General features: G+C 38.7%; 1 protein-coding gene across 1 annotated transcript in view; it reads right to left on the bottom strand.

Moving 5' to 3' along the window:
• Positions 1-22,722, bottom strand: part of LOC108779714 (uncharacterized) — a 111,871-nt gene that overhangs the window by 15,713 nt on the left and 73,436 nt on the right. The window contains exon 3 of the mRNA XM_018547180.1: positions 14,221-14,376. Within this exon, the coding sequence (XP_018402682.1) occupies positions 14,221-14,376 (156 nt within the window). The remainder of the gene's footprint in view (positions 1-14,220; positions 14,377-22,722) is intronic.

A 22,722-nucleotide genomic window follows, 5' to 3' on the forward strand; every position in this document is an offset into this window, starting at 1 on the left:
GGACCGGCGTGAAGCGTGTATTGAAACAAAGCTTCGCGCGAGGCGAGAAAGATAGCGACAGAAAAAGACTCTCTCGAGAGATGGGAAACGCGGCCACGGCGCCGATATTTATGCGGCCTATAAACTTATTTATACGGTGCCGTTTTATCATTTTAAATGATTCCGGACGGACGAGATCGCTCGACGTGGCGATTCCACATTTATGGACGAAAACCAGCAATTTCTCTGCAGGAAAATAACAATGGCGTCGGGGAGATTGGGTCTACGAAGACGATAGCGCTTCGGTGCACATCTTTCTCTCTTGTAGGACGAAACTGACCTCAAATAAAACCTGCTAGAAAACATCTCGGACTCGCAGAGACCTCGCTTCTTTTTGCGCGTACTCGCGACCGTGCGTTTCGAATAATAAAACTGGTTTCGAAGTTCCGGCTCTCCGTCTTTCTTGGCGAACTGGACAAGCTGAGGATTGGCGCGAGACGAGACGAGACGAGACGAGAACACCTTAAAAAGGCAAGGAAACCTTTTCATACATACATGGCAGCGACTAGACCAAGCGGGCGTTTCCTTTTTTTCGTATTAACTTCCAAGTGTCCTACCTTGAATATCTATAAATGATTTATAAAGAATACATCTCTCGACCAGTCATCGAAACCGGTATTTCGAGAGATATGATTTTAATACAAGATTGGAGACCATATACCCCGTTTCTTCTGGCCTGCTCTACTTTTATCTTCGTGATCGATGGCGAATGATCCGCTCGCGAGGGACAACAAATACTTGAGTCGTTACGTTCATGGAACCCGAGAAAGAAGGCCTTTATTACGATTTTTTCCGTGCGCTTTACCCGCGGACAATAGCAACTGAAAAGACAATCGAGCGTCAAGCCTGTGTAGAAGCCTTTCATTGCTTAACAACTTCTGCGTATTGAAATTCAATCGTGCGCCGTACCGCGTCGGGGATACCTTTGTCGTTCACGTTGTAGGCCGTGGCGACACAATTTCCGCCTCGGAGCAAAGATTCGACCGAATGTTGAACTCCCGTTTCCCCGTCTTCGTTGTCTTCAACGGTACAAACGATCGGGAAGCAATTATTTCGTCAACACCCAAAAAGTTCGTCCCGTCAAGAATTTCTCATTTGGAAAATTTTTACAATTTTTATTTACAATTATTAAAAAATGTGGTGTCTTATACTATAAAAAGAAATGAGATGCTCTCTCTGACAGAAGGTTTAAGATTAATTAACACTTTTGAAAAATAATGACAAAACCAATTATTACGTTGTAAAATATTTACGTTATAGTCATAACGTAATAAAAAAAGTAACGTAAATTAAAAAATGTAACTGACTTATCAAACTGCCCTGTTAAAGAAATAGTTAAAATAAACAAATTAATTTTTTTTAGTATGAATTACTTATTAAAGCATCCTTGAATCGGATAAAAAAATATTTTAATACGATTCTATTAAAATCAGGAGAAAGATTAACGAATTTTTCGTGTGGAATGACTAAATATATTTTTAGTAGTTTCAGGTGACTAGTATTTATTTTTTTTCACGCGTCAATTCGAGAAACTTGCCGGATGTAACCGGATGCGGACTACGATCTCGCGAAGGAAAAGTCGCACACGACCTTCTTGTACATGTGAGCGCGTCACGTGTTTGGGACGCACACATGCGGTTACTGGATTCAGCCAAGTGTCACCGTTCTGTTGACGTTGCTACTGACATGTACAACATTCACATGTGGTAAGTGTAGTATATATACCAATACGCGAGTATTGGTCGCACGATGTAGTCCGAAACGAGCTTTCTCTGGTGCCACTCTCTTGGCGCCCTTTTGGATTGCCGAAGACCTGTGGTGTGTGGTTTATGCGAGATCGAGAAGGCGCAGCTGCAAGCAAACGCCAGCTGGAGAATGGACCAGAAAGTTTTATTAACGACCCATGCCGAAAAAGAAATGAGAAAAGAAATGATCAGTCTCCGTCACGCCGCCGCCTCTCAAATCTTTTCCTATATTCCGACACACACCTGCAATGATGACCTTAATGTTTTCCGAGGTCTATGCGGAGGTTCTTCCTTGGCAATTGTTTACGCAGCTAGGAAACGTTTATTAGATAAAGATTCTTATGCAAATGTTCAATTTACATGTTTAGCCGCAAACCATTATCGGCACAAGTGATTTCTTCGACGTGACTACTGTATTACAACGGTAATTCCAAAGAAAGGTTCGAACCTGATACTTTTCTCGACATTAATCTTACGCACAACTAAGATCTTATTACTTGATATTAATTACTTGAATCTAATCTTGATGGTAGATCGCAATATAATTATTCTCAAGGTTTGCTTCGAACGATCGCTTTATACGATAATACTTGCATAGCATTTTAATCAGTCACGCTAGTTGATCTGTTTAGATGCAGACGAAAAGTTGATTTATAAGCTATTCATAACGAGATGATACATTTACGTAACGATTGCAAACAATGATTCGCCTAAGTTTGTAAGAAATGTAGAGCCAAGGCTGGTCGCCTTGACACACAACGGAACACTCAACCTCAGAAACCGGAAAACACTAATCGTTCGGTCTCGCGTTTTACAACGGCATCTTGGAACAACTGCAACTGAAACTGCAACCGCATCGCGACAATTATTTTTCCCATTTATGAACATATACGTTCAGTGTCATGAAAGCACGCTAGCGGGACAGCTACAACACATAGTAAGTGCTTCTGAATAGAAAAAAAAATTAACTTCTCATCCTACATAAATATTACAAACTATACTGTTTGTACTAGACTGCTGCTGCTGCAGCTGTGCAATAAAAACATATGAGAAAAAGCTTAAATTAGCTGAATCTACGATATTTTGTAAATTATGAGATGCTATTCATAGACACAACCATAAAAAATGGACAAACTTTCTAGCACCAATTTATTGTTATTTTGAATCCAATCAGATTGAATATACATATATGTATGTGCATCTAAACTATTCATTTTTTGTAACTATAATTTTATACACAATAATAAAATCAATGTATAAAGAAAACACATAATTATTTTTTAAAAAAGATATGTAATTGCATATTGCAAATAGTGTATAATTTTTTATAAGCAGTTATGTTTTCTTTACATTCATTAATTCATCTCATTATTTTGTGCATGATAGTATTAACATACAGTTACTAATAAATAAATAGTTTAGCTAAAAGTATTTTTCATCTCGATTAGATTTAAAGAAACTTTCAAATGATGCCACAGCAAAATCTGTCCATATTTTATGAGTATGTGAGAAAACTTTTGATCAGCAGCCTCTTATAATCTATGAAATATCACAGTTTCAGTATTTAAATAAAATTGAATTAAATTTCAATTTAACTGAAGTTCTTCCTATATATTATAATTATAATGCAGAGTCATTTTATTTATTTTAAGAGTACAAAACCCGATTTGAAACAAATGTGCGCCTAAAACGATGAAAAATTATCTTCTATCAGCCGCAAATTATACATATTATTATCTATGTTATCCGCGACGTGTAAAAAGTTGGAAATAATCTCTAGTAAATATGCTAACAGATGTGCAAACGATCGCTGAGAGGCGCGCCATCCATCACTCATCACAGAGAGTTTTGAATTCTAGGTGTGACAGGTATAATATAGACGATAGGGAAAAACACACACACACACATTACACGCATAATTCGCACGCAGCGTGTCCCACACGCATCGTGCGTTTGACGAGTTCGATGCGTCAATAAAAAAAATGCACGCTCGCTCAGCGACATATTTTCATGAGACTCGAATACTAGTGGCCGGCTGTTCCGCAACGGTCATTTATGTACAATAGCGCGGATCGCTTTCGAAAGGTTTTGACGTTCTAGACGCGCATTGTGGAAGGACTCCGTGGTTTCCTCGCGTGAGCATCACGATTTCATAATGAATGATCACTTCAAGGAGAAACGTATCCAAGAAAGGAACGCATTGCGCGTCGAAAATCGTTCTTCGAGATAAAACTATATGATCTAAAGTGTAAATGAATTGAGTATTTGACGATGAATATACGCAAAAACACGGTGTCGATCAATTATTTTATCGAATTAAGTTATTCATTGATCACGCGTTCTCGATGAATCGCGACTTCTGTCTGTCGCAAAAATATCGCGTAATGGGGCAGTAATACATAGATTAGTAAAACCGTGCTTAGTAGCAAGTGTGAGCAACTAGTATTGGCAAACCCGTCTTTATCGTACGATTCATTAAAAGTTTTTCTCATTATCGAGTTAGAAATTATCGTAAACGAGTAACTAATTGAAAAAAACTCCGTATTGATTATATCAAACTCATCAATTTTACCCGTTCTAAAATAAAAACGCAACGTTTATTGAAAACCTATCAGATAAGCGTCGAACAAAATAAATTTTCAATCGTGGAGACTGCGTGTCGTAAATCGCGTGCAACGTATACAAGATCAGTTCGCGAAATGTGTCAGGGGAGGTTTACTTTTAATTTCACAAGTATACAACGATAACACAGTTCTATCTTCCTCAGGGGCACGTTTCCACCAGAGTTTTCCTCCGATGTTATGTTATCGATCCTTGTTTAATAATCGATGAATAACAAGGTTAAAATGATATCTGTATCCTGGTTCTCTTAACGATAGTTCAGTATCGTTATGTTGTCGTTGCGTAGATATTATATACAATAAAAAAGCTGCGCAATGACAACAATATCCAAAAGATGTAGAGCATGGACCGCGCCATCCGTATCTAAATAGTATATCTAATGTGATCAACAAAAATGGGAGAAAGGGAGCGTGAAGACAACCAATCTCTCTCTCTCTAACTACTTTTACGTTAAATAGAAAGAGATTCACTCCCCAATCTCTCATTTTTTCAATCAATTGTATACCATACATTCAAAAAAGAAATATTGAGTAGAATGTTTTATTCTTGTTTCCTTTTTTTAAACACTTACAGATATTTTAATTGTAAACTTTTCCAATAAACAAAATATTTGGATTTAAAACGTATAAAAAATTGAAATGTCTTTTACTATTAAACGTTTATTTTACAAAGATGTTTCAAACGTTACAATTAGTGTACAGTCATATGTTCTTAGCGAGAACGAACTGTCGTTAAAAGTTAGAGAATCGGGATGGCACTCGAGTGGGAATCTGAATATAGCCCAGGGTATTCATTGCGACGACGAAATCCGATTATAGGAATGAATTGATAGCGCTATGCGTTCGTGAGAGAGATGAGGCACGCGCGCTGTTCCGATAGAAGACCTCGGAATTCCAAGCGTATTACCAGCGATTGATGCACGCGTATCTCGCCAACATTCGCGCGCATATGTTGTGCTGTTGTATACGACTCGGTGCACACCAAGATGCATGCCACGTACATACATGCGTATTTATATGTTACACGTTACGCACGACTTTACGGCGGAAGTCACGTGACACACGCTCGCACGGCCCACCGGAAACGACCATCGATCGACAGACGAACGTCTGCGGGGTTCTATTATATAAGAGAAAGAAACGCGTTGCCGCGTAACGGCGGCCCTGACTTATTATCAGCCTTTAACGATCGAGAATCGGCGGCGAATCGTCAGAACGGTTCCATTAACCCCCGGCGTGATCCCTTCGACGCTAACGGGACACGCGTGACCTGAACGTTTCTTCAGTGCAAGATGGAACGATATTAATACCAACGGCCGACGGCTACTCCTGCTTCTTGTCGCGTTCTTCTTGTTCTTCGATACCAGGAACGATATAGCTGCTGGCTATCGCGCATACTATTCGAACTCCGTGATCGCGATAAGCTATAATTAACGCCACGTGAAGTTATAGTTTTTTTCGGAATACGATGTATATAGTCGGACGTGATAAATTCGTCGGTCAAAACCCTCTTCTCTAGTCTTCTCTTCGAACGATTAATGTGAAATCTACGATGATCTGATAAATTTAACAAGCCAATTCCTCTGGAAAACAAGAGATTTTAGTGAAACAATGCTAATGTAATTGGTTTTAGAAAGTCAGTTCATGTGCGTGTTAATATCAACCCCGAGAACTATTAGAAAAGAAATCGCGATATTTCTGCACCTAAAGTTTCGACAGTATTTACAAATTATTACGATGTATATATGTTAAATTATAGAAATAAAAACACGACCATCATATTTGATAAAAATATCAAATTAAACATTCTTTCATAAAAAATATTAATGAGAAAAAATTTAATATTAGAAAAATTTGTGTAATAATACATTTCACATGACTCGAATAATTTATACTCAAATTTTTATTGTTAATTTGTTTTAAGATGAATATGTTAAATAATACAAATATTATGTAAAAAATTAACACAAAAACGTAACACTGTTAAATATTTGTAAGCGATCATATTCTTTCAGCAAAATTTACACTTACGATATGTGAATGCATTTCAATAAATGTAACATTTATATTTAATATGTTACAGTAACACATTTTATTCATTTATCGTAGAATTTACATTTAAAAAATATTATTTTTATGATATTTGTTCACTTATAAATTGTTATTTTAACTCTAAAAAATATTAAATATTAATTTAACATAAAATATTCAAATAACGCAAATACTTTATAAAATACTTTATATTATTTGAATTAAAGGTTTGGTTTTGTTATATTGTCGCGTCGGTTGATTTACATGACATTATATTAAATTAACGTACGGATATATTAAACATATATAAAAATTTTAACAAGTATTCGGACTCAAATATAAAATATTTTTTACTATATAAGAAATATTAGATATAAGAAGTTAAAGAGACATTATATTTTGTGAATGATATAATTAATTATGAAATTATTATATTTTAAAAAAATTTTGCACACTAATTACTGCGCCAATTTCCATAGAAATGATTTCATTTTTACTTTTCTTTTAGCACATAAGTATTATTTCTTTTATTCACCAGAAAGCAACGGATGCGCGTAGGTGCACAGAGATTCTTTGGCACTTTGAATTCAGTTTGATCGTATTGGTGGACAGTCCAGGTACACAAGGACAATTTCACTGATATCCGAAACCGGTTATCTCGTCGCGACCGCCGGTCGGCCGGCGACGCTACTGGTACAGTTCATCGTCCTTTTGTCGCCGTGGTCGACGCACACTTGCGATCATGCCCTCGTCAGTTGCGAACGCGTACGCGCAATATGTGTTTAGTACTTACACACGTTGGCACACCGATAACGCAGCCCGGTAACCCTCGGTGGTCTTATAATTGAAGCGACTAATGAATATTTATACCCCCCCTTGGCCGATTATACAGCAGCCTGGAAGCGTGTTCGCACGTTGCGATAGTCGCACGCGTTGACCGTGGATCATTAGAAATTTAAACGTTGGGAATTAGCTGCGGCCTGTCCTCGTTATAGGCGGACTGGATTTCGTGGCTTCAAGCAATGGCGGGAGAGAATAAGGGAAGGCAATTACGATCATGGTGTTTTGCGAGAAAGAGATTTATTTCTAACTATCTCTGCATCCGTAATTGTTTTTCCCCATTCATTCTCATTATGTTCCTTCAGAGACAACGAAATTATTAGACATTTGATGCGCACCCAAGCGCGACTCAGGCTAATCAATATTTATTCCAAAATTAAAGCGCAGTGATAACATGATGAAATAGTGGGATTCTGGGTCGCGATCGATGCATAAACCGGTATATATTAATGTCGCTTTCCCGCGAGTCGGACAATTGTCGTTAATGGTGTCGGCGATATTCAACTTCTCATTATCATCGTCACCTACACCGATCTAAAGGTTGCGCGCGCGCGCGCCCACGAAACGTGCAACAGGAGGCTTATAATCGAACGGATAAACGGATATCTCCATTAGCATAGTAGTAACCATCCGAGACCCACATATGCACGAAGTCAAAGTGCGTATTGGAGATAACGGTACATCGTAGCGCACGTACACGTGTGTGCTGAGAGAAGAAACGCCTGTGCGAGCTATGCGTTTCCGCGTGGCCGGTGATGAGATTCGACAAAGCAACCGATACGTGGCTAATCAGACGACCGTTCATTGTACAGCACCGGAAAACATGAAAACCCACCTTACCTACCACAATGTACCGTAATCGAGTTATATCGATAAAAAGTTTCACGTAGATATATTCTGCAAAAGTTTTATACTCGTGCAAATTATGCGACAGTTAATTTTAGAATTGAAACAACTAAATTCAGGGTTGTCACAAATTCTTTATCTTGAAATTCCATAACATTTCCCTGATTTCCAGACAAAATTTCATGATTTGCCCCAACTTTCAATAAAATTTTGAAATTTTTCTTTCTTCTGATTCGGAAACCGTCAAATATTTTATCGAAAAAGTAATTTTGACGTAGCAATGTAAAATTACTACTAATGATACTGACACTAATTGACATTCAATTAATAAATTGGAAGTATTCTAAAACTGCGTGTGACGTATAGTATATGCATCACGTATTAGACTTCCTTAAAATCAAGAATTTTAATTTCCTAGAAAATTTTGTGCAAAATTTCTCGACTTTTCTCTTAATTTTTTTTGACCGTTTCAATTTCTCTGACACTTTCCTGATTTTCCTAATTTCCAATTTTGTGGAAATCCTGAAATATATAATATAAATATATAAAAAAAGTTAAAATAAATGGCGCTTTTAAAGAAAAAAATCTTTGCGGCACCTCTGGGAATCTTCTGTTTTTCACCCAGCGCACATTAACTGAATATATTTTCTATTGCGGCAAATTGCTTCGTAGAAAGCGAAGATATATTTCATGCCTCCTGGCTGCGTGTAAGAGACTCGCAAGTGAACTATAATGAACACCGACAGCTGTGTCGATTGTTTCGCGGTGACATAAAGGCGTCGCATTGTCTCCCGTTTAGCAAGTACGATCGCACGGCGGGGATAATTATCAAATACGGAATCGTGTCTCAATTCTTGTCTTGATATTTATTCGTCGACAGTTGTTCATCGTGCACGAGTGTGCGCGCAAGTAAATTACGGGACGGAGATGAGAAAATATTGTATTAACAATAGGATATAAGTGTCATGTGCATTATGCAAGAACAGTACTGAGAGGAAAGCAACAGGAGAAGAGGACAAACAAGTACAGTTTCTCTCGCGAGAAATATACATACATATCCTACTCGTTAAGCGTACGATTGTAATTTCGTCAGCACTCGATAAAATTACTTCGGAATAGTCTCTTTATAGTGATCGTAAACTCAAGCGGCTAATAATCGTGCGAGAAAAAGAACCGATAAAATAAGGTCGTTTCCCTCAATATCGATGTCGATGGTAATTTTCTCTCCCACTTATTGTCGCCTTCGGTTTCACTCCTCAACAGAGTCAAGCAGGAAGACAAGAACGTCGACATGGGAGACAAGTTATCCGCAAGTTAAACGGAGAACCGCTTGTGAGTCTCGCCTGCGCTAATCCCGGCATTGTGTTACTTTCGTCTAGGATCGTTAACATCGGGGTAGCCCGCACGTAGCATATTTATGCTATCACGAAATCCGAGATACAATGCGAGGCGATCGGGTTACGCCACGCTGCCTTGTGTGCACGCTTATGATTCTCGCTAAGGCTTCTTATGGTCGTATGACGTACGACAACGCGTTTGTAGCAAGCAACCGCGGCTTTATCAACTTACGTACTGAATCCTTGATGTAACATTTAACGCAGTCGCATTGCAAACAATCGACTGTCTCCGACGTCAAAGCGTACATATACATCGCATAAGCACTGGCGGATTTAATTAGCGAAAGAGAGGTAGAGAGACAGAAGAGAACCGCCATTCCGATTGCTGCAATCATTTTTGGAACGCCGAAATTAAAGGCCTTCATGGTACAAATCGCAAATTTACAATTCCACACGAGACAAAGCGAGCTAAAATGACCAAATAAAATTTGCCAACAATTTAATCATCGTGCATCACGTAGAACAATGTAAAATAATGAAAATATATGGAGTATACGAGATGTAAAATTTTCTCTCAAAAATAAACGGATTTCTTGATGAATCGTTGATCAACGCCGATTCGATTTTTGTTATCGTACAGGAAAGAAAAACTTCATCAATGTTCAGTTATGATTCGATATTTAGCCTCGAGTATCTATACGGACTGTAACTAATATGAGAGAGTGAACCGTTGATACAACGAAATTATTTCTACTCGTATTATTAAAAGAAGCATACTTATACAGAATCAGATATATACTCTTTAATTGTGATTAGAGGGACCGACGGTGTCAGTGAGGTGTACCGATGTATGTCGATGAGGAATCCGAAACAATCATTGATACACAAGCGTTATCAGAGCATACAAACCGCATATGGTTACATAATATACATACGCCCAAGCATTCCTCCGCTCTCACTCAATTTTAAAGAACGGATATGCGGCATTTGCACGGATGAGATAGTTCGAATTCAATTGCATTGACATTTACGTGCGCGTAAATAATTTAACTAAATGAAGCACAAATTAATAGTAAATTATTTCTCGCAAGCTGCACGTCGCCGCAGCACCCAATGTTTCTATACGATCTAACCATATATCCAATATATCGAATCGCTTCGAGCGTTTACGAACACGCAGTCTGCGATTCCACATAAAGTCCCGCATGGTCTGTAACTCTATCCGATGAGTTACGTATAAATTATCACGAGAACGCAAATATCGTAGCTCTCCTTTATGTAAGTACCTACTGCGCAAGATATTCGTACACGCTAATTAGATTACATCGTAAAATATTGGATTACTAGGTTGTGTGACTTTTATAACGTATTAGCATGTAAAAGTTGCAGAAAATGGATTTCTTGAATGAAAGGTTAAAGAAATTATAGAGCGGCACGCCTACGAATCATATTATTTTTCCGATTAGTTAGTATTTATGGTCTTATCTTTGTTACGCCATATTACTCGACAATGTCTCGTGAGTCACGTCTTGTTTCACAAAGGGCACTGTATAATACGAACCATTTATGTCGAAGACATTCTCCGAACTTGCTGAAGAAGAGTCTTCACACATAATCGACCTATCCTTGACTCCAGCGATCAATATCTATTATCAATATTCAATTAGTAAACGGTATTATTAATGTTATTCATCGGAAAACCGTCAATGTGAAGAGTACTGACACAAATAAAAATAGTTTTCACATTATTGATAAAATCCGCGCTATAACTACTGTAATTAGGAAACGACTGGAAAAGAAAAAATCAACGAAGACTAATTATTCTGTCGAGTAAGTGCACCCAACAAACGAACGCGTCAATCCGCGCTTCGAGTCGGTTGGTTAATGAGCGCTTTCGTTTTATACAAAACGACGGTAACCGGAGAGGCGAACGCTGGCTTTCGCGCCCACCGCAGTTGCACAAGCGTGATACAACAATTAGTTGCAAATCTCGCGCGCTGGACTTTCTAAATTCATGTTATACGAATTGGACGATAAACCGCGACGCAATAAACTGTACGTATCGCGTGCAATGTAAGTAACGGTCAACTGCACGTTTTTCTGTGCGTTTCATCTCTGAGAGATGCATGCAGATATAAGCGCATTAACCGCGTGGCAACAATCCGCGCGAGATAAAAAGCAGCTTGGCTCTCTCGCGTATAAATGTATTTGTGCACGAACCGCTTCTGAAAACCGTGACGCGCATGAGGGGATCGCGATCGCGTATAGTTGCGCAAGGAAATCCGATCGTCTCGGTCACGTAATGGACTCGCGAAGAAAAGTGCTGGGCATTAAGGGAGACAAACGACGGTGACGTGGCGATTTGACCCACAGAGGTGCAAGAAATAATATAGCTGCGGAATCGAGGCCGCAACAGACGTAATGACAGTTCGGGTGAGTAAATTAACCTGCAGTGACGGCATCGACCACATAGCGGGCCGCTCAGAAAGGATTTTTTGTACTTCTTAATGAGTGTTTGGCGAGGCGATTAATACCATCGGATAAAGCGATCGACTGCGGTCGGTGCAGGCGACGATATTAATATCGTTGACATACCAATAAATAATGTCTCATGAAGAAAGCTGTTGATTTGTAGTAAGTTAAACTTCTGCAATCTTTTGTGGTATAACAGAACTAAATTTTTTCATTTTCGATCAAATTTTAATTTTCAAATAAAGATTTTAACGTTTAAGTTAAAAAATTATTTATAGAATATATTGTTCTACTAATGTAGACTATATTATTCACCTTAACGTAAAATGTATAAAGTCAAGAAAATAATTTGGTTTACAAAAAGAAAATTCGACTTTACTCATTTATATCCACCCTTGTATGTATTTAGTAATATAATACACTGAAAAAAGGATTTTACTAATGTTTCTAAATATTTAATACAGATCTGAAACTAATTTTCGTGGACCGTCAATATAATTATGTAGGAAACCCAAGCATGATGAGCAATGCCACAAAACGTTTTGACAGTTTCGCAATTAGTCTGAGCGTCCTACATAATTAATTTGATGGTCCAACAAAATTATTTTCACATTTATATCTAGCTAAATTTCAGATCATCCTTTTCGTATGGAGATGTAAAAAGTAATCACGAATTTCCCCACATTTTTTTGAAAACCTGAAACAGTAAAAAAAACTTGGGCTAGACAAAAAACCCAGAATGCTGTAGATGGAAAAAGATAATCACAAATGAAGGGTTAAATTAACAAAACAAATTTGGCGAGGGAAAAATGAGGCGCTCTCAGAACTATGTAACTCGTTTAGACAGGTCGGTCTCTGTATTCGTTAAGATATCGGTTTGAGTTCGAAGAAGAACGCTTCTAATTGCTCCATAGATACGATAGTATTGCAATTCTACCCGGTGATTTTGCGCGCCAAAGGACGACGAAGTCGCGCGCAAGAAATTGAGTACCGTTTCAGCTCGTTCGTGACGGCTTCGTCGAAATGGCAATGGAACAAGACAATCCATAACGTGCGCGCACGTCAGAGACACAATTTATCGCGACCTAACAGGTAGCCGACGGCAACAATTTTCAATTAGTTCCATCCGAGTAACATCGCGCGGGCGAGTTCATCCTCTCGGGAGAGAATTTTCTCTTCCGTTCCGTAAATCCCCAATAAAACCGTTAACAAAAATCACGATGACCCACGTCACGGCTGCGATCGTCGCCGATAGCGTACTCTATGAATTTATGCGAATACCCGATAAATGCGCGTCGACGCGCCGCGGCACGATTTTTCTCCTTAACAATGGTCAATAAAATCCTACGTACGAGACCCGCGCGCACATTGTGCCCGGGTGATAACAGTCGACGAATCGTGCGAACTATTCCTGATCGCGTCATCGGCGAGGTTTTTTTTTATCTTACGCGCATGTTCAGCTCTCGCACCTTCCCGAACAAAGGCGCGAGCAGAGGCACGAAGTTCCGCATTCACGAATGCTGATTAACAATCTCTCATCGTAACTTCTTTCTTCCTGAAATTCTTCGTAAAAAAAACTATCAAACATCATCAAGTGTTGCCAAAAGGCGCCAAGTCAAAAAGTATCAGAACCCACACACACGTCAAATCCACACAGCATAAAATATTTCAGAAATTTTTATGAAATATTTTTCAAATATATAATAAATACGTCGAAAATATCAGAGTTTTTAAAATATTCTTTTTCTTATAATAGATTTGATAGCACAAGTTTTTAAATATTTTTGTGAAATATGTATTTTATTGAAATATTTGAAAAAAAAAAAAAAATGATTCATATAAATCTTTCACGCTGCGTGAAAAAGTTTGTCGAGAGGAGGGGAATTGAAAAATCTCGAGATGAGATAAACACTACTTTCATCAATCAGGCTTCTCGCACAGGACGTAGTACAAACGGCGTGGATGCGGCTCTTTTATATATACGACCGATGCGACAGGGACAAAAGTAGAACTAAACTGTAAACGGTACTTCATGCTGCGTCCAATAAGTCATGCACTGAATAATGTCACGTACGAACGCATACAGATGTAAGGCTTATAGGTATCGCGAGGCGGAAAGGCTGGGCCGATCGCGAATGCGAGCGGATTAATAGGCAATAAATTCAAGCGCAGGACCGGTTAATTATCCAAGTCATCTGCGGGGCCCGCGGGATGACGTATCGCCCAGCTACGATCAATACGCGAGGATCTCTCGCTCTCGTCCCTTCCAACGATCGTGTTGTAACTTACCTCATGAGATACGGGGTTGTTTTTATTACGGCCGGTGTTGGATGCGTTATTAATGGAGGAGAGCGTAGTGAGAGTCGCCGTGCCGACGCCACCGACGGTTTTCTCGCTGACCTTCGTACCAGCACCGCCGACATCCTTGTGCAATGTTCCAGGACTCTGTAATCAGGAATAGAACGTTGGTCGTTGGTCGTAGCGAGCTGAGACGCAGTTGTCTAAATAATCGAATTTTCAGACACAATTAAATGACACGGAAAGAAATACTTTTGTACTAAGAATTTAAAAATTTAGTTGAATACCTATTAGACTATCGAAATAATTGTGTAGAAAATATTTTGCAAAACATTGTTCATCATGCTTAAATTTCCATTTTAACAGTTCAATAAAATTATTTTCATTTATATCTATCTCAATTTTTAGATTTCAACAAAATCATTCTTTCCGTGAATGTAATAACACAAGTAATTTATTACATTGGCTAACACCTTTATCATAAAAGCTTTATTATAAAAATACTAAAATATATCAGTATCTAAATATAAGCTGATGTGCATAATCGATTCTTATATTTAAGACCGTCTTAAGTATAGATGTCATAAATCAAAACAGAGCCGTGTATATTAGTTAAAGACATTACTTGACGGTTTTGAAATAAGAACGGACTATAAATAGCGTCCATAGTCATCTTTTCACGATATATGTATATTCCTCGTTTCGAAGTCTTCGTTGATGTAGAATTATCTATTCGCGCTTGAAAAAACAATTATCAATTAACTGACCTACATCTTTGCTGGTGTAATAATAAGGCTCGCCGTGAGTGACAATAAAAGCTAATAATTTTCTTCGTCGCTTAATTATTTCGATATTCCGCTCGTTAATGGCGCGCGGTCTCTTTTTGACTCGCCCATTTTCGCCTACTGCAGCGCATATATCCTCGAGTCCTCCCGTTTGCCTTTCTCGTCCACAGAGCAGACACGCGATTTAGCAATCGGAGACAAAGCGTTAACGTGGGTGGCTTCGAGCGCAAGCCGAGCCCGCGCGTCGGTGTTGACGGGACACGTGTGCGGATGCGCATCGTTGCACGTGTGCGTGCCATGAGTGCACGTCCACGATATGCAGGCGATAAGTGCTCCGAAGAAATGACGCCGCGGGCGATTACGATTCCGATGCTGCGCTCTCATTCATTGTGCGATCCTCTTCGATGAAATCACAACTGCAATGTTTGATAGTTAAGACCCGATGATAAATATCCTCTGCAGCTTTGTTTTCTCTTAGAAAGCTATTTTTCACACGGAAAGAACAGTTTTGCTCAAGTATAAAAATTTAACTAGATGCAGATCAAGGTATGTATTATGAAACTGTTTCGAATGAAATTCGATCGGAATTTTCCGTTTTCCCCAAAAAACACAATAGAAATTTAGGTAATAATTGAATAATTTCGATCGGAATCCATTCTGAATAATTCCATCAAAATAATTACGTAGAATGTTCAAGTTGATTGTCATTTGTCAAATGTCAATACTCTTTTTACGGTATATTATTCGCTATACTTGAACATAATTATAAATACCTTATTTTAAACATTATTTCAATAGTCGAACAAAATTATTTTCAGACCTGTATTATTCAGCTAAACGTTTAGACACGTCAGAAGTTTTGCGTAGAAATGTTTTCCGTGTAAAAATTGATCTGTTTCAATTGTAATTATACGTTTAAGTGAGATTAATATCATTCCCGTATTATTTCGAAATTGTATAGTGTTCGATTCAAGGAGGCAGATAAATAATGCTCGATGCGGATAAATAATGCAGTTTTCGTGGGCGGAACGGAATCAGGCTAGTGGAACGAAGGAGCGAAAAAAATATCGATGCGCCGCATCGCGGATGTATTTTTCCGCATAAATACAGCACGTTTGACGAACAGAAAATCTACAGTCGTCTCGGTGCATCAGAGAACAATCGGACGGCAGAGACGATTTTGCTTTGGAAAACAATGTAAGAATAATTAAAGCTCGTCTCGTTAGTGTCGGACAATGGAGCGCGATAGATTCGCCTCGCTGCAAATGTGGAACGATGCGCATGCAAAGGCATATCGTTGCATATGGTGCATCCAATGCTGCACTGATAATCGAAGTCATGAGACCTATTTTTTATTTCTGCATTAAACTGCATCAGATCTCTCCTTCTCGCTTTTGTCAAATATCAAATGCATACTATCTATCTGTCTTTAAATTCCAAAGCGCTAATTCAACACAGAAAATATCTTTAGATCATTGCACAAAACTTTAAAAGATGAAGAATTCTGAACAATGTGCGTATATATACATTCTCATATCTTATTTATTCCGAATTGAATCGCCAAGAAATCTTTTTCTGGCCTTACAAAAAGAGCGTTAGCTGCTACGTAGCCACGATGAGAATTAACTGTAAGCTTATAACGGTTCAAAGGCGGCGCACTCATTACAGACGATTTATAATTCGCCATTGGGATCTATGGAACGTTTACAAACGGTGCAGTGACCCTGCGGCTAATGCGCAGTGACAGAAATCGATGTATTCTTAGGCCGGTGAGTCCGCCCCTAATTATACGCGAGTCTATAATTATATATTGATGTTTAATTAGAGGGCGACCCTGGATCCGGAAGAAAAAAATCTTTACATAAGGAACGCGGTCGAGAACCTACGCGAATCTCATCAAACACGTTGATGGGGAGACCATCTCGTACCTACTTACTTCATCGGCTGCACTCAACAATGGAAAATAGGTCTAACAGCCTAGACTTCCATTTAGGTAGGTACTGGAGTCGAGATTTATGTCGCTGAGGCAAACTCTAATTAGCGAACTCTCGACTATGCTATATATACTACCCTGAATTGAAGTCAATAGGATTTTAAACGTGTACGCTAATCTAATCTCAAGATACATTTTTGTATACAATTCATATAAACAATTTTATTACTACAATATTGTCGCATCTGGGAAAAAAAAGTGGAAAGTATAAACTAAGCTGGAGCCAACATTCACGCTCACGTATATAGCAGTCGTGAAATGAGCAAGACCTGTTTATCACGTAACACAAGCTTCATTTAAACGGAATACAGGGAGCGGTAATCAGAAACCGAAACCGTCACACATCCGTAAGCGGTGATAACTCCAACAAGACTCTCTTGTCGTTGTTCGCTCGCAGGCGGCGGTTCAGTGGTAGGGATTAATGTTTTCTATCTTAAATTCTCGATTTTTTTCTGATTTAACAAATGGAACTTTATGGAAAAATATTATTACTTTTCATCAACAATATGAAATTTTCATCTTTCATAACATAAGTCATCAAACTTTAGTGTTTTTTTTTATATCCCCTTCCTCGAACTGTATACAATTTTAAAAAAAATTGTTTACACTTGTAAAAGCTTTAACAACGAATTTTTATTGTTACAAGAATGGTATTGTGTTATATTTATTTTTTACAGATTTAAATTTATCTACTAAAATTATTACAATAAAAGAATAGACTATCTTTAAAGTTTAACATTGTCAGCAGAAGGTTAAGTTTAAAACAAGCAACAAATATATACGTATTACATGGTCGTTTGACTTTATCTCTGCAAGTCATTTTAATACTAAATGTGCAGATCAGAATACGAATCTATGACATAGGCGGAACAGGAAGTCACCGAGAAACGAGAGAGGGAAGCAATGCAATAAGTTCGTTAGATCTGCCTGTTCGTACCATTGTCAATGTCACATCGGTGGATAACCTGGTGTCACTGTATGAATGGCAGGTCAACGCACGTATCTACGCAACGGTACGTGTTTCTTCTACAAAATCGATAAGAGTATACATAGTCAAAACATGTCGATTACACGCGGTAACATTTGTTCATAACTTCTTTTCTAACGGACGGTGAAAATGCGAGCATAAGAGAACGCTTGAAAAGAAAATTGTTAAGGAAAGTCATATGCCTATGTTCGCCAATCAATGTTCCTACAACAGTAAAACTTTCTTTCCAACGTGCTCAGAATTATCCGTTAATTAAAAACGTTTTCTCACGATGTATTCATAATTATTATTAAAGACGTGATAAATCATGCACAGAATTACCGTCAAGATATTATATTATAGTGTTAATATGAGTTTTTTAGCAACTTATATTTCTTTAAATTAGGTTCTCCTCTTCGTCACTTCGTGATTAATTCGCTCGACAGATGGTCGAATTTTCCGAATCTGCGATTACGGGAAAGCGTTGATACTTGAGATGGAGTCTCTTTACCTTAGGTTAGCCTTAGTAGATGAAAAGGGGTCGAAGAACGTGAATGGCAGAAGTTCGACCCTTAATAAAAAGGATCACAAACGGATCGTAGTAAAAAGTGTAAAAGAGAATTGTGTGGGTAGAGGAATAGAGAAACAGAAAGGCGTAAAAAGGGGAAAGCTTAAATTTCAGTAACTGAATGCGTGAGAAGTACCAGGACCCGCTAGTTCTATTTAAATTATCTGTATAATGCATAACTGATGTAGTCCCCATAGAGGGAGAGATGACGTCACAAAACCTCATAGAAGATCCTTTTATGACTAACAGAAAGCGTATGAAAGAGGGATAAATTTCGGATTTTACTGTATATCATAACGAAAGAAAAAGAGACAGAGAGATGTGAAATGTCCTACTTTAAATCACTCGCGAGGTGAATAACAGTGAATAAGAATTACTACCTTATTGTTTAAAAAAAAATGAAGAAGATCACTCCAAAATCTCTCGGGTCTCTAATACAAATCTCTCACTTTTACATATATCATATATGTATATTTAAGAAGAAAGCGAAGTTTATATGACTAAAAAGAATTGAGAAATTAGTTGATCGTGATTTTATCTGAACATGTCGCAAGGCAAAATTCGTCCGCGTATAAATAGCAGAGAGAAGAAGGGAAAAAAGAGATATGATAAAGTTGGACACTCTCTCATCCACCCAGCGCGGCACCCTATCATTACGCTCGCTCAGAGGCAAACCTTAATCTCGGGACTGGTGTGGACGTCGTGGCTCTCGATTTTTCTCGAGGCACCTGGCTGCACGCGGGCTGGGCCCGGCACACCTAGCGATAGCGGCAGGTGAGCAGATTTGCCTCCCAAACCTGCACACAAGAAGATCGGCTGCGCACCCGCTCGTTGAGGTTTCGTCGACCTCGCAGGCCCCCAATCTGAACATGCGGAATCGTATATACCTGCGCACGAATGCATGTACGCACACGCGGACGCACGGAACACGTGCAGGTTGGCAGATGTATCCCATATCTGACACCTGCCAACCTGCAGCAGCACAAAGACTAGACTTAGGGTAGCAGCTGTCCGCACTGTTCTTCGCGAGAATACGAGATTTTCGTTATAAATGTTCCACCTTGCCTTCGGTGCCTTCACGTCTTAATGCATTGATTAATGAATATACTGTTTAAACGAATAAAGATGCAGCGACTGTTATTTACAGCAAGTTTCTTACTCTAAATCAATTAAAATTGACGAGGCTCGTAACTGCGCATCTCCACAGAGATCGCAATAACGTCGGATTCATTCCACCGCTCTCGGAATCTCGATCACTGTTTCTCGGGATGACGATCACGGCGATGTCGAACATGCATTACAATTTCGTGAGTTCTAGCGTTGCGACATTTAGCGGAACGGAATTTCTCCATTGTTATTTTTCTCGCATCACCGAACAATTTCACGTCGCGGAATCTTTAGAATCTCCGAGTAACGTCTTGGCCATATCGATAACTCCACCTACAAAAATCCACTATAAATGGCCTAGATGATACGAGAGCACGCATGGAAAGAAACATTTTGCTGAAGTATCTAAAAATTTAACTAGATACAAATCTAAAAGAAGTTTTGTTCGAATCATCAAAATAATTATGTAGGACACTCAAACTGAATGTCAAAATAGGAAAATTTTCTTGCAGCATTATGAGCATCCTGTAATTCCAATAATCCAACAAAATTGTTTTCAGATCTGTATCTGGTTAAATACATCAGCAAAATATCGTCCATTTCGTGCAGGAGGAGCAAATCTCACTCATTCTTTAACATATCGAAAGCGCGCTAAAGAATACAACGCGAAAATTACGTCTGAGAGATTACATTTTAAAATTACACTAAATTACACCGCCGCAATTACGCCGCCGATCACGGTGGCATACTTGTAACGAGAAAAAAAAGTTTATATCGGACAAATAATATCAGTGAAACAGTAATTTCAGCGCAGCTTTCCACAGGTAGCTTTCCAATTATTAAGCGTGGCTCGCTTTTACTCGCGAGAAAGATACGAAGTTCGATTCGTGGAAGCGACGGCAGTTGCAGCTATTGTTAGCTAGAGAATTTTTCTCGCGTCGCGTCGTTTTGCAATGGCGAAACGATTATTCGAGTGACGTCTGCGCGCTGCGATATCGATCGTGGGGCAAAAATCGCGGGTCAAGGACGATTGAACGAGCAAACATGAACCTGCTATCGTATATGATAAATCGATCGATTAATAAAGCGACACGAGTTGCTTTCAGCGGTGGTTGATCTGGAGCAACGATCACCGTAAGAATAGGTACTTGTTCTTCTAGATCTGCAAAAACTGTGCGCACGATCGTGTGAAAATCTGTTTCTCCATTGCTAGGTTTGAATAGAATAACCCACAACTTTTACGAGGTACTTATGTAAAAGACACGAGCGCAAGCAATCGCAACTTTTCAAATGTAGGCCAACTGCCAATTGTCTCACGTGCGCAGCGAGTGGAATACAGTTAACGTCTGTCGTAATGCACGCCGTTAGACTTAAGAGCTGTCAATGCATATCGCACGGAAAGAATGATTTTACTCAAGTATCTAAAAATTTAGCTAGATCTGAAAATAATTCGGACTATCAAAATAATTATGTAGAACACTCAAGCATAATTGATAATGCTGTAAAAGTACATTCTAGAAACCAGTTCGCGGAGAGAACGATTTTGCTGAAGTATTCAAAAATTTAGCTAGATACATATCTAAAAATAATTTTCTTAGACAATCAAAATTTTTAGATAGGACACTCAATCAAAATAATTGACATTCTAGCAATTAGTTCGAGTATCCTACCTCAACATTTTGATTGTCTAACAAAATTATTTTCAGATCTATATCTAATAAATTTACACTTTTTGATATTTTAGTAAAACCACATTTTTTTCATGCATAATGCGCTTAGCTGTAAATAAAATCGAAAAAATTTTGTAAATAATATCGTACTGAATAAAATTATTATACATGATACGTGTGCGTTTGCATATCATTTTCAGCGCCTCGAATTTATGTTAGACCGCATATTGCGATCAATATTCCCAAGCAATCGGAGAGATCGCGCCGTTTTAGCGAAGCGAATCGAGAGATTCGAGTCGAGCGCGAAGTTACAACGAATCGATTTCTTCGCCAGCTATTATCCATTTTTCCTAAAGATCGAGTAAAAGTTCCTACTCCGCGTTTGCATCCACTTGTAGCCGCCACCTTTTCATCGGGACATTTCGTCGGCCAATCGTCGTCATCGTCGTACGTGCGCTAACGCGGTCGGGACGTTTTCACAAACGCCAATTAGCGTTGATCATCGATTGGAGAAACCGCTCCCGGCATTAGCAACATTAGTTAAGTTTCTATTAAGATTCTGACCTATTTGCAAAACCATTCATACAATTCGAGGCTGAAAGAAAGAGAGACATACTGAATAAATCATGTGTTTAATACGCTGCACGATTGATTCGTGATAATTGAAAAGAGACGCGGACCGATAAGTGCGAACACGAGTGTGTATTAACATGGGATTGCGTTATTTCGATCAAGCTTGCGGTACAAAAGTCGGAGTAAAATACAAGAAGACATTTAAACTTATAAAACGACGAGCATGTACGTAAACGTAGAAAGTGAAACCATCTTGTCCTCGTTATGGAGGAACGCACGCAAAAGATAATTGACGTACGTTTGCATTAGAAGAGAGCAGTACAGCTGCGCCGAGGCATTAATTTACGGAAAAAGACTATCATTCCGTGCCACGACTCTCAACATATACACACGTACTTTCGACGCGTGACAAATCAGCTGATCGTGGCCTGAGAGCGAGTTCGCGAGTGTCGAGTGCATAGAGATCCTCAAGTAAGAGATTGGATACGCTATTGGTCCGCCATTTTTTTTCAGGACCTACTTAAGATAGAATGAGATAGAACAAACGTGTGGTGTTGGATCTCTAGCACTAATCGGAAGATGTCCAATCTAAACGATGTCCAATCTCTTGCTTGAAAACTTCTAGTGTATGCGAGATACGCACGCAGCAACGTGTGTTATCAGAATCACGTCGGTTATTAAAAACCGCAAGATATGTATGACGTTGGAAAGCTAGAGATCTATTCATTTGCCGGGTATTTCCCGCTTATCGGGTATCCCTTACAAATCATCAATAAGTTTCACGCGTGACTTATTAACCTTCTACTTGTGATCGGACTCGAGACTTCCGG

Source organism: Cyphomyrmex costatus, unplaced genomic scaffold, assembly GCF_001594065.2.
Source record: "Cyphomyrmex costatus isolate MS0001 unplaced genomic scaffold, Ccosl1.0 scaffold121, whole genome shotgun sequence".
NCBI lineage: Eukaryota > Metazoa > Arthropoda > Insecta > Hymenoptera > Formicidae > Cyphomyrmex > Cyphomyrmex costatus.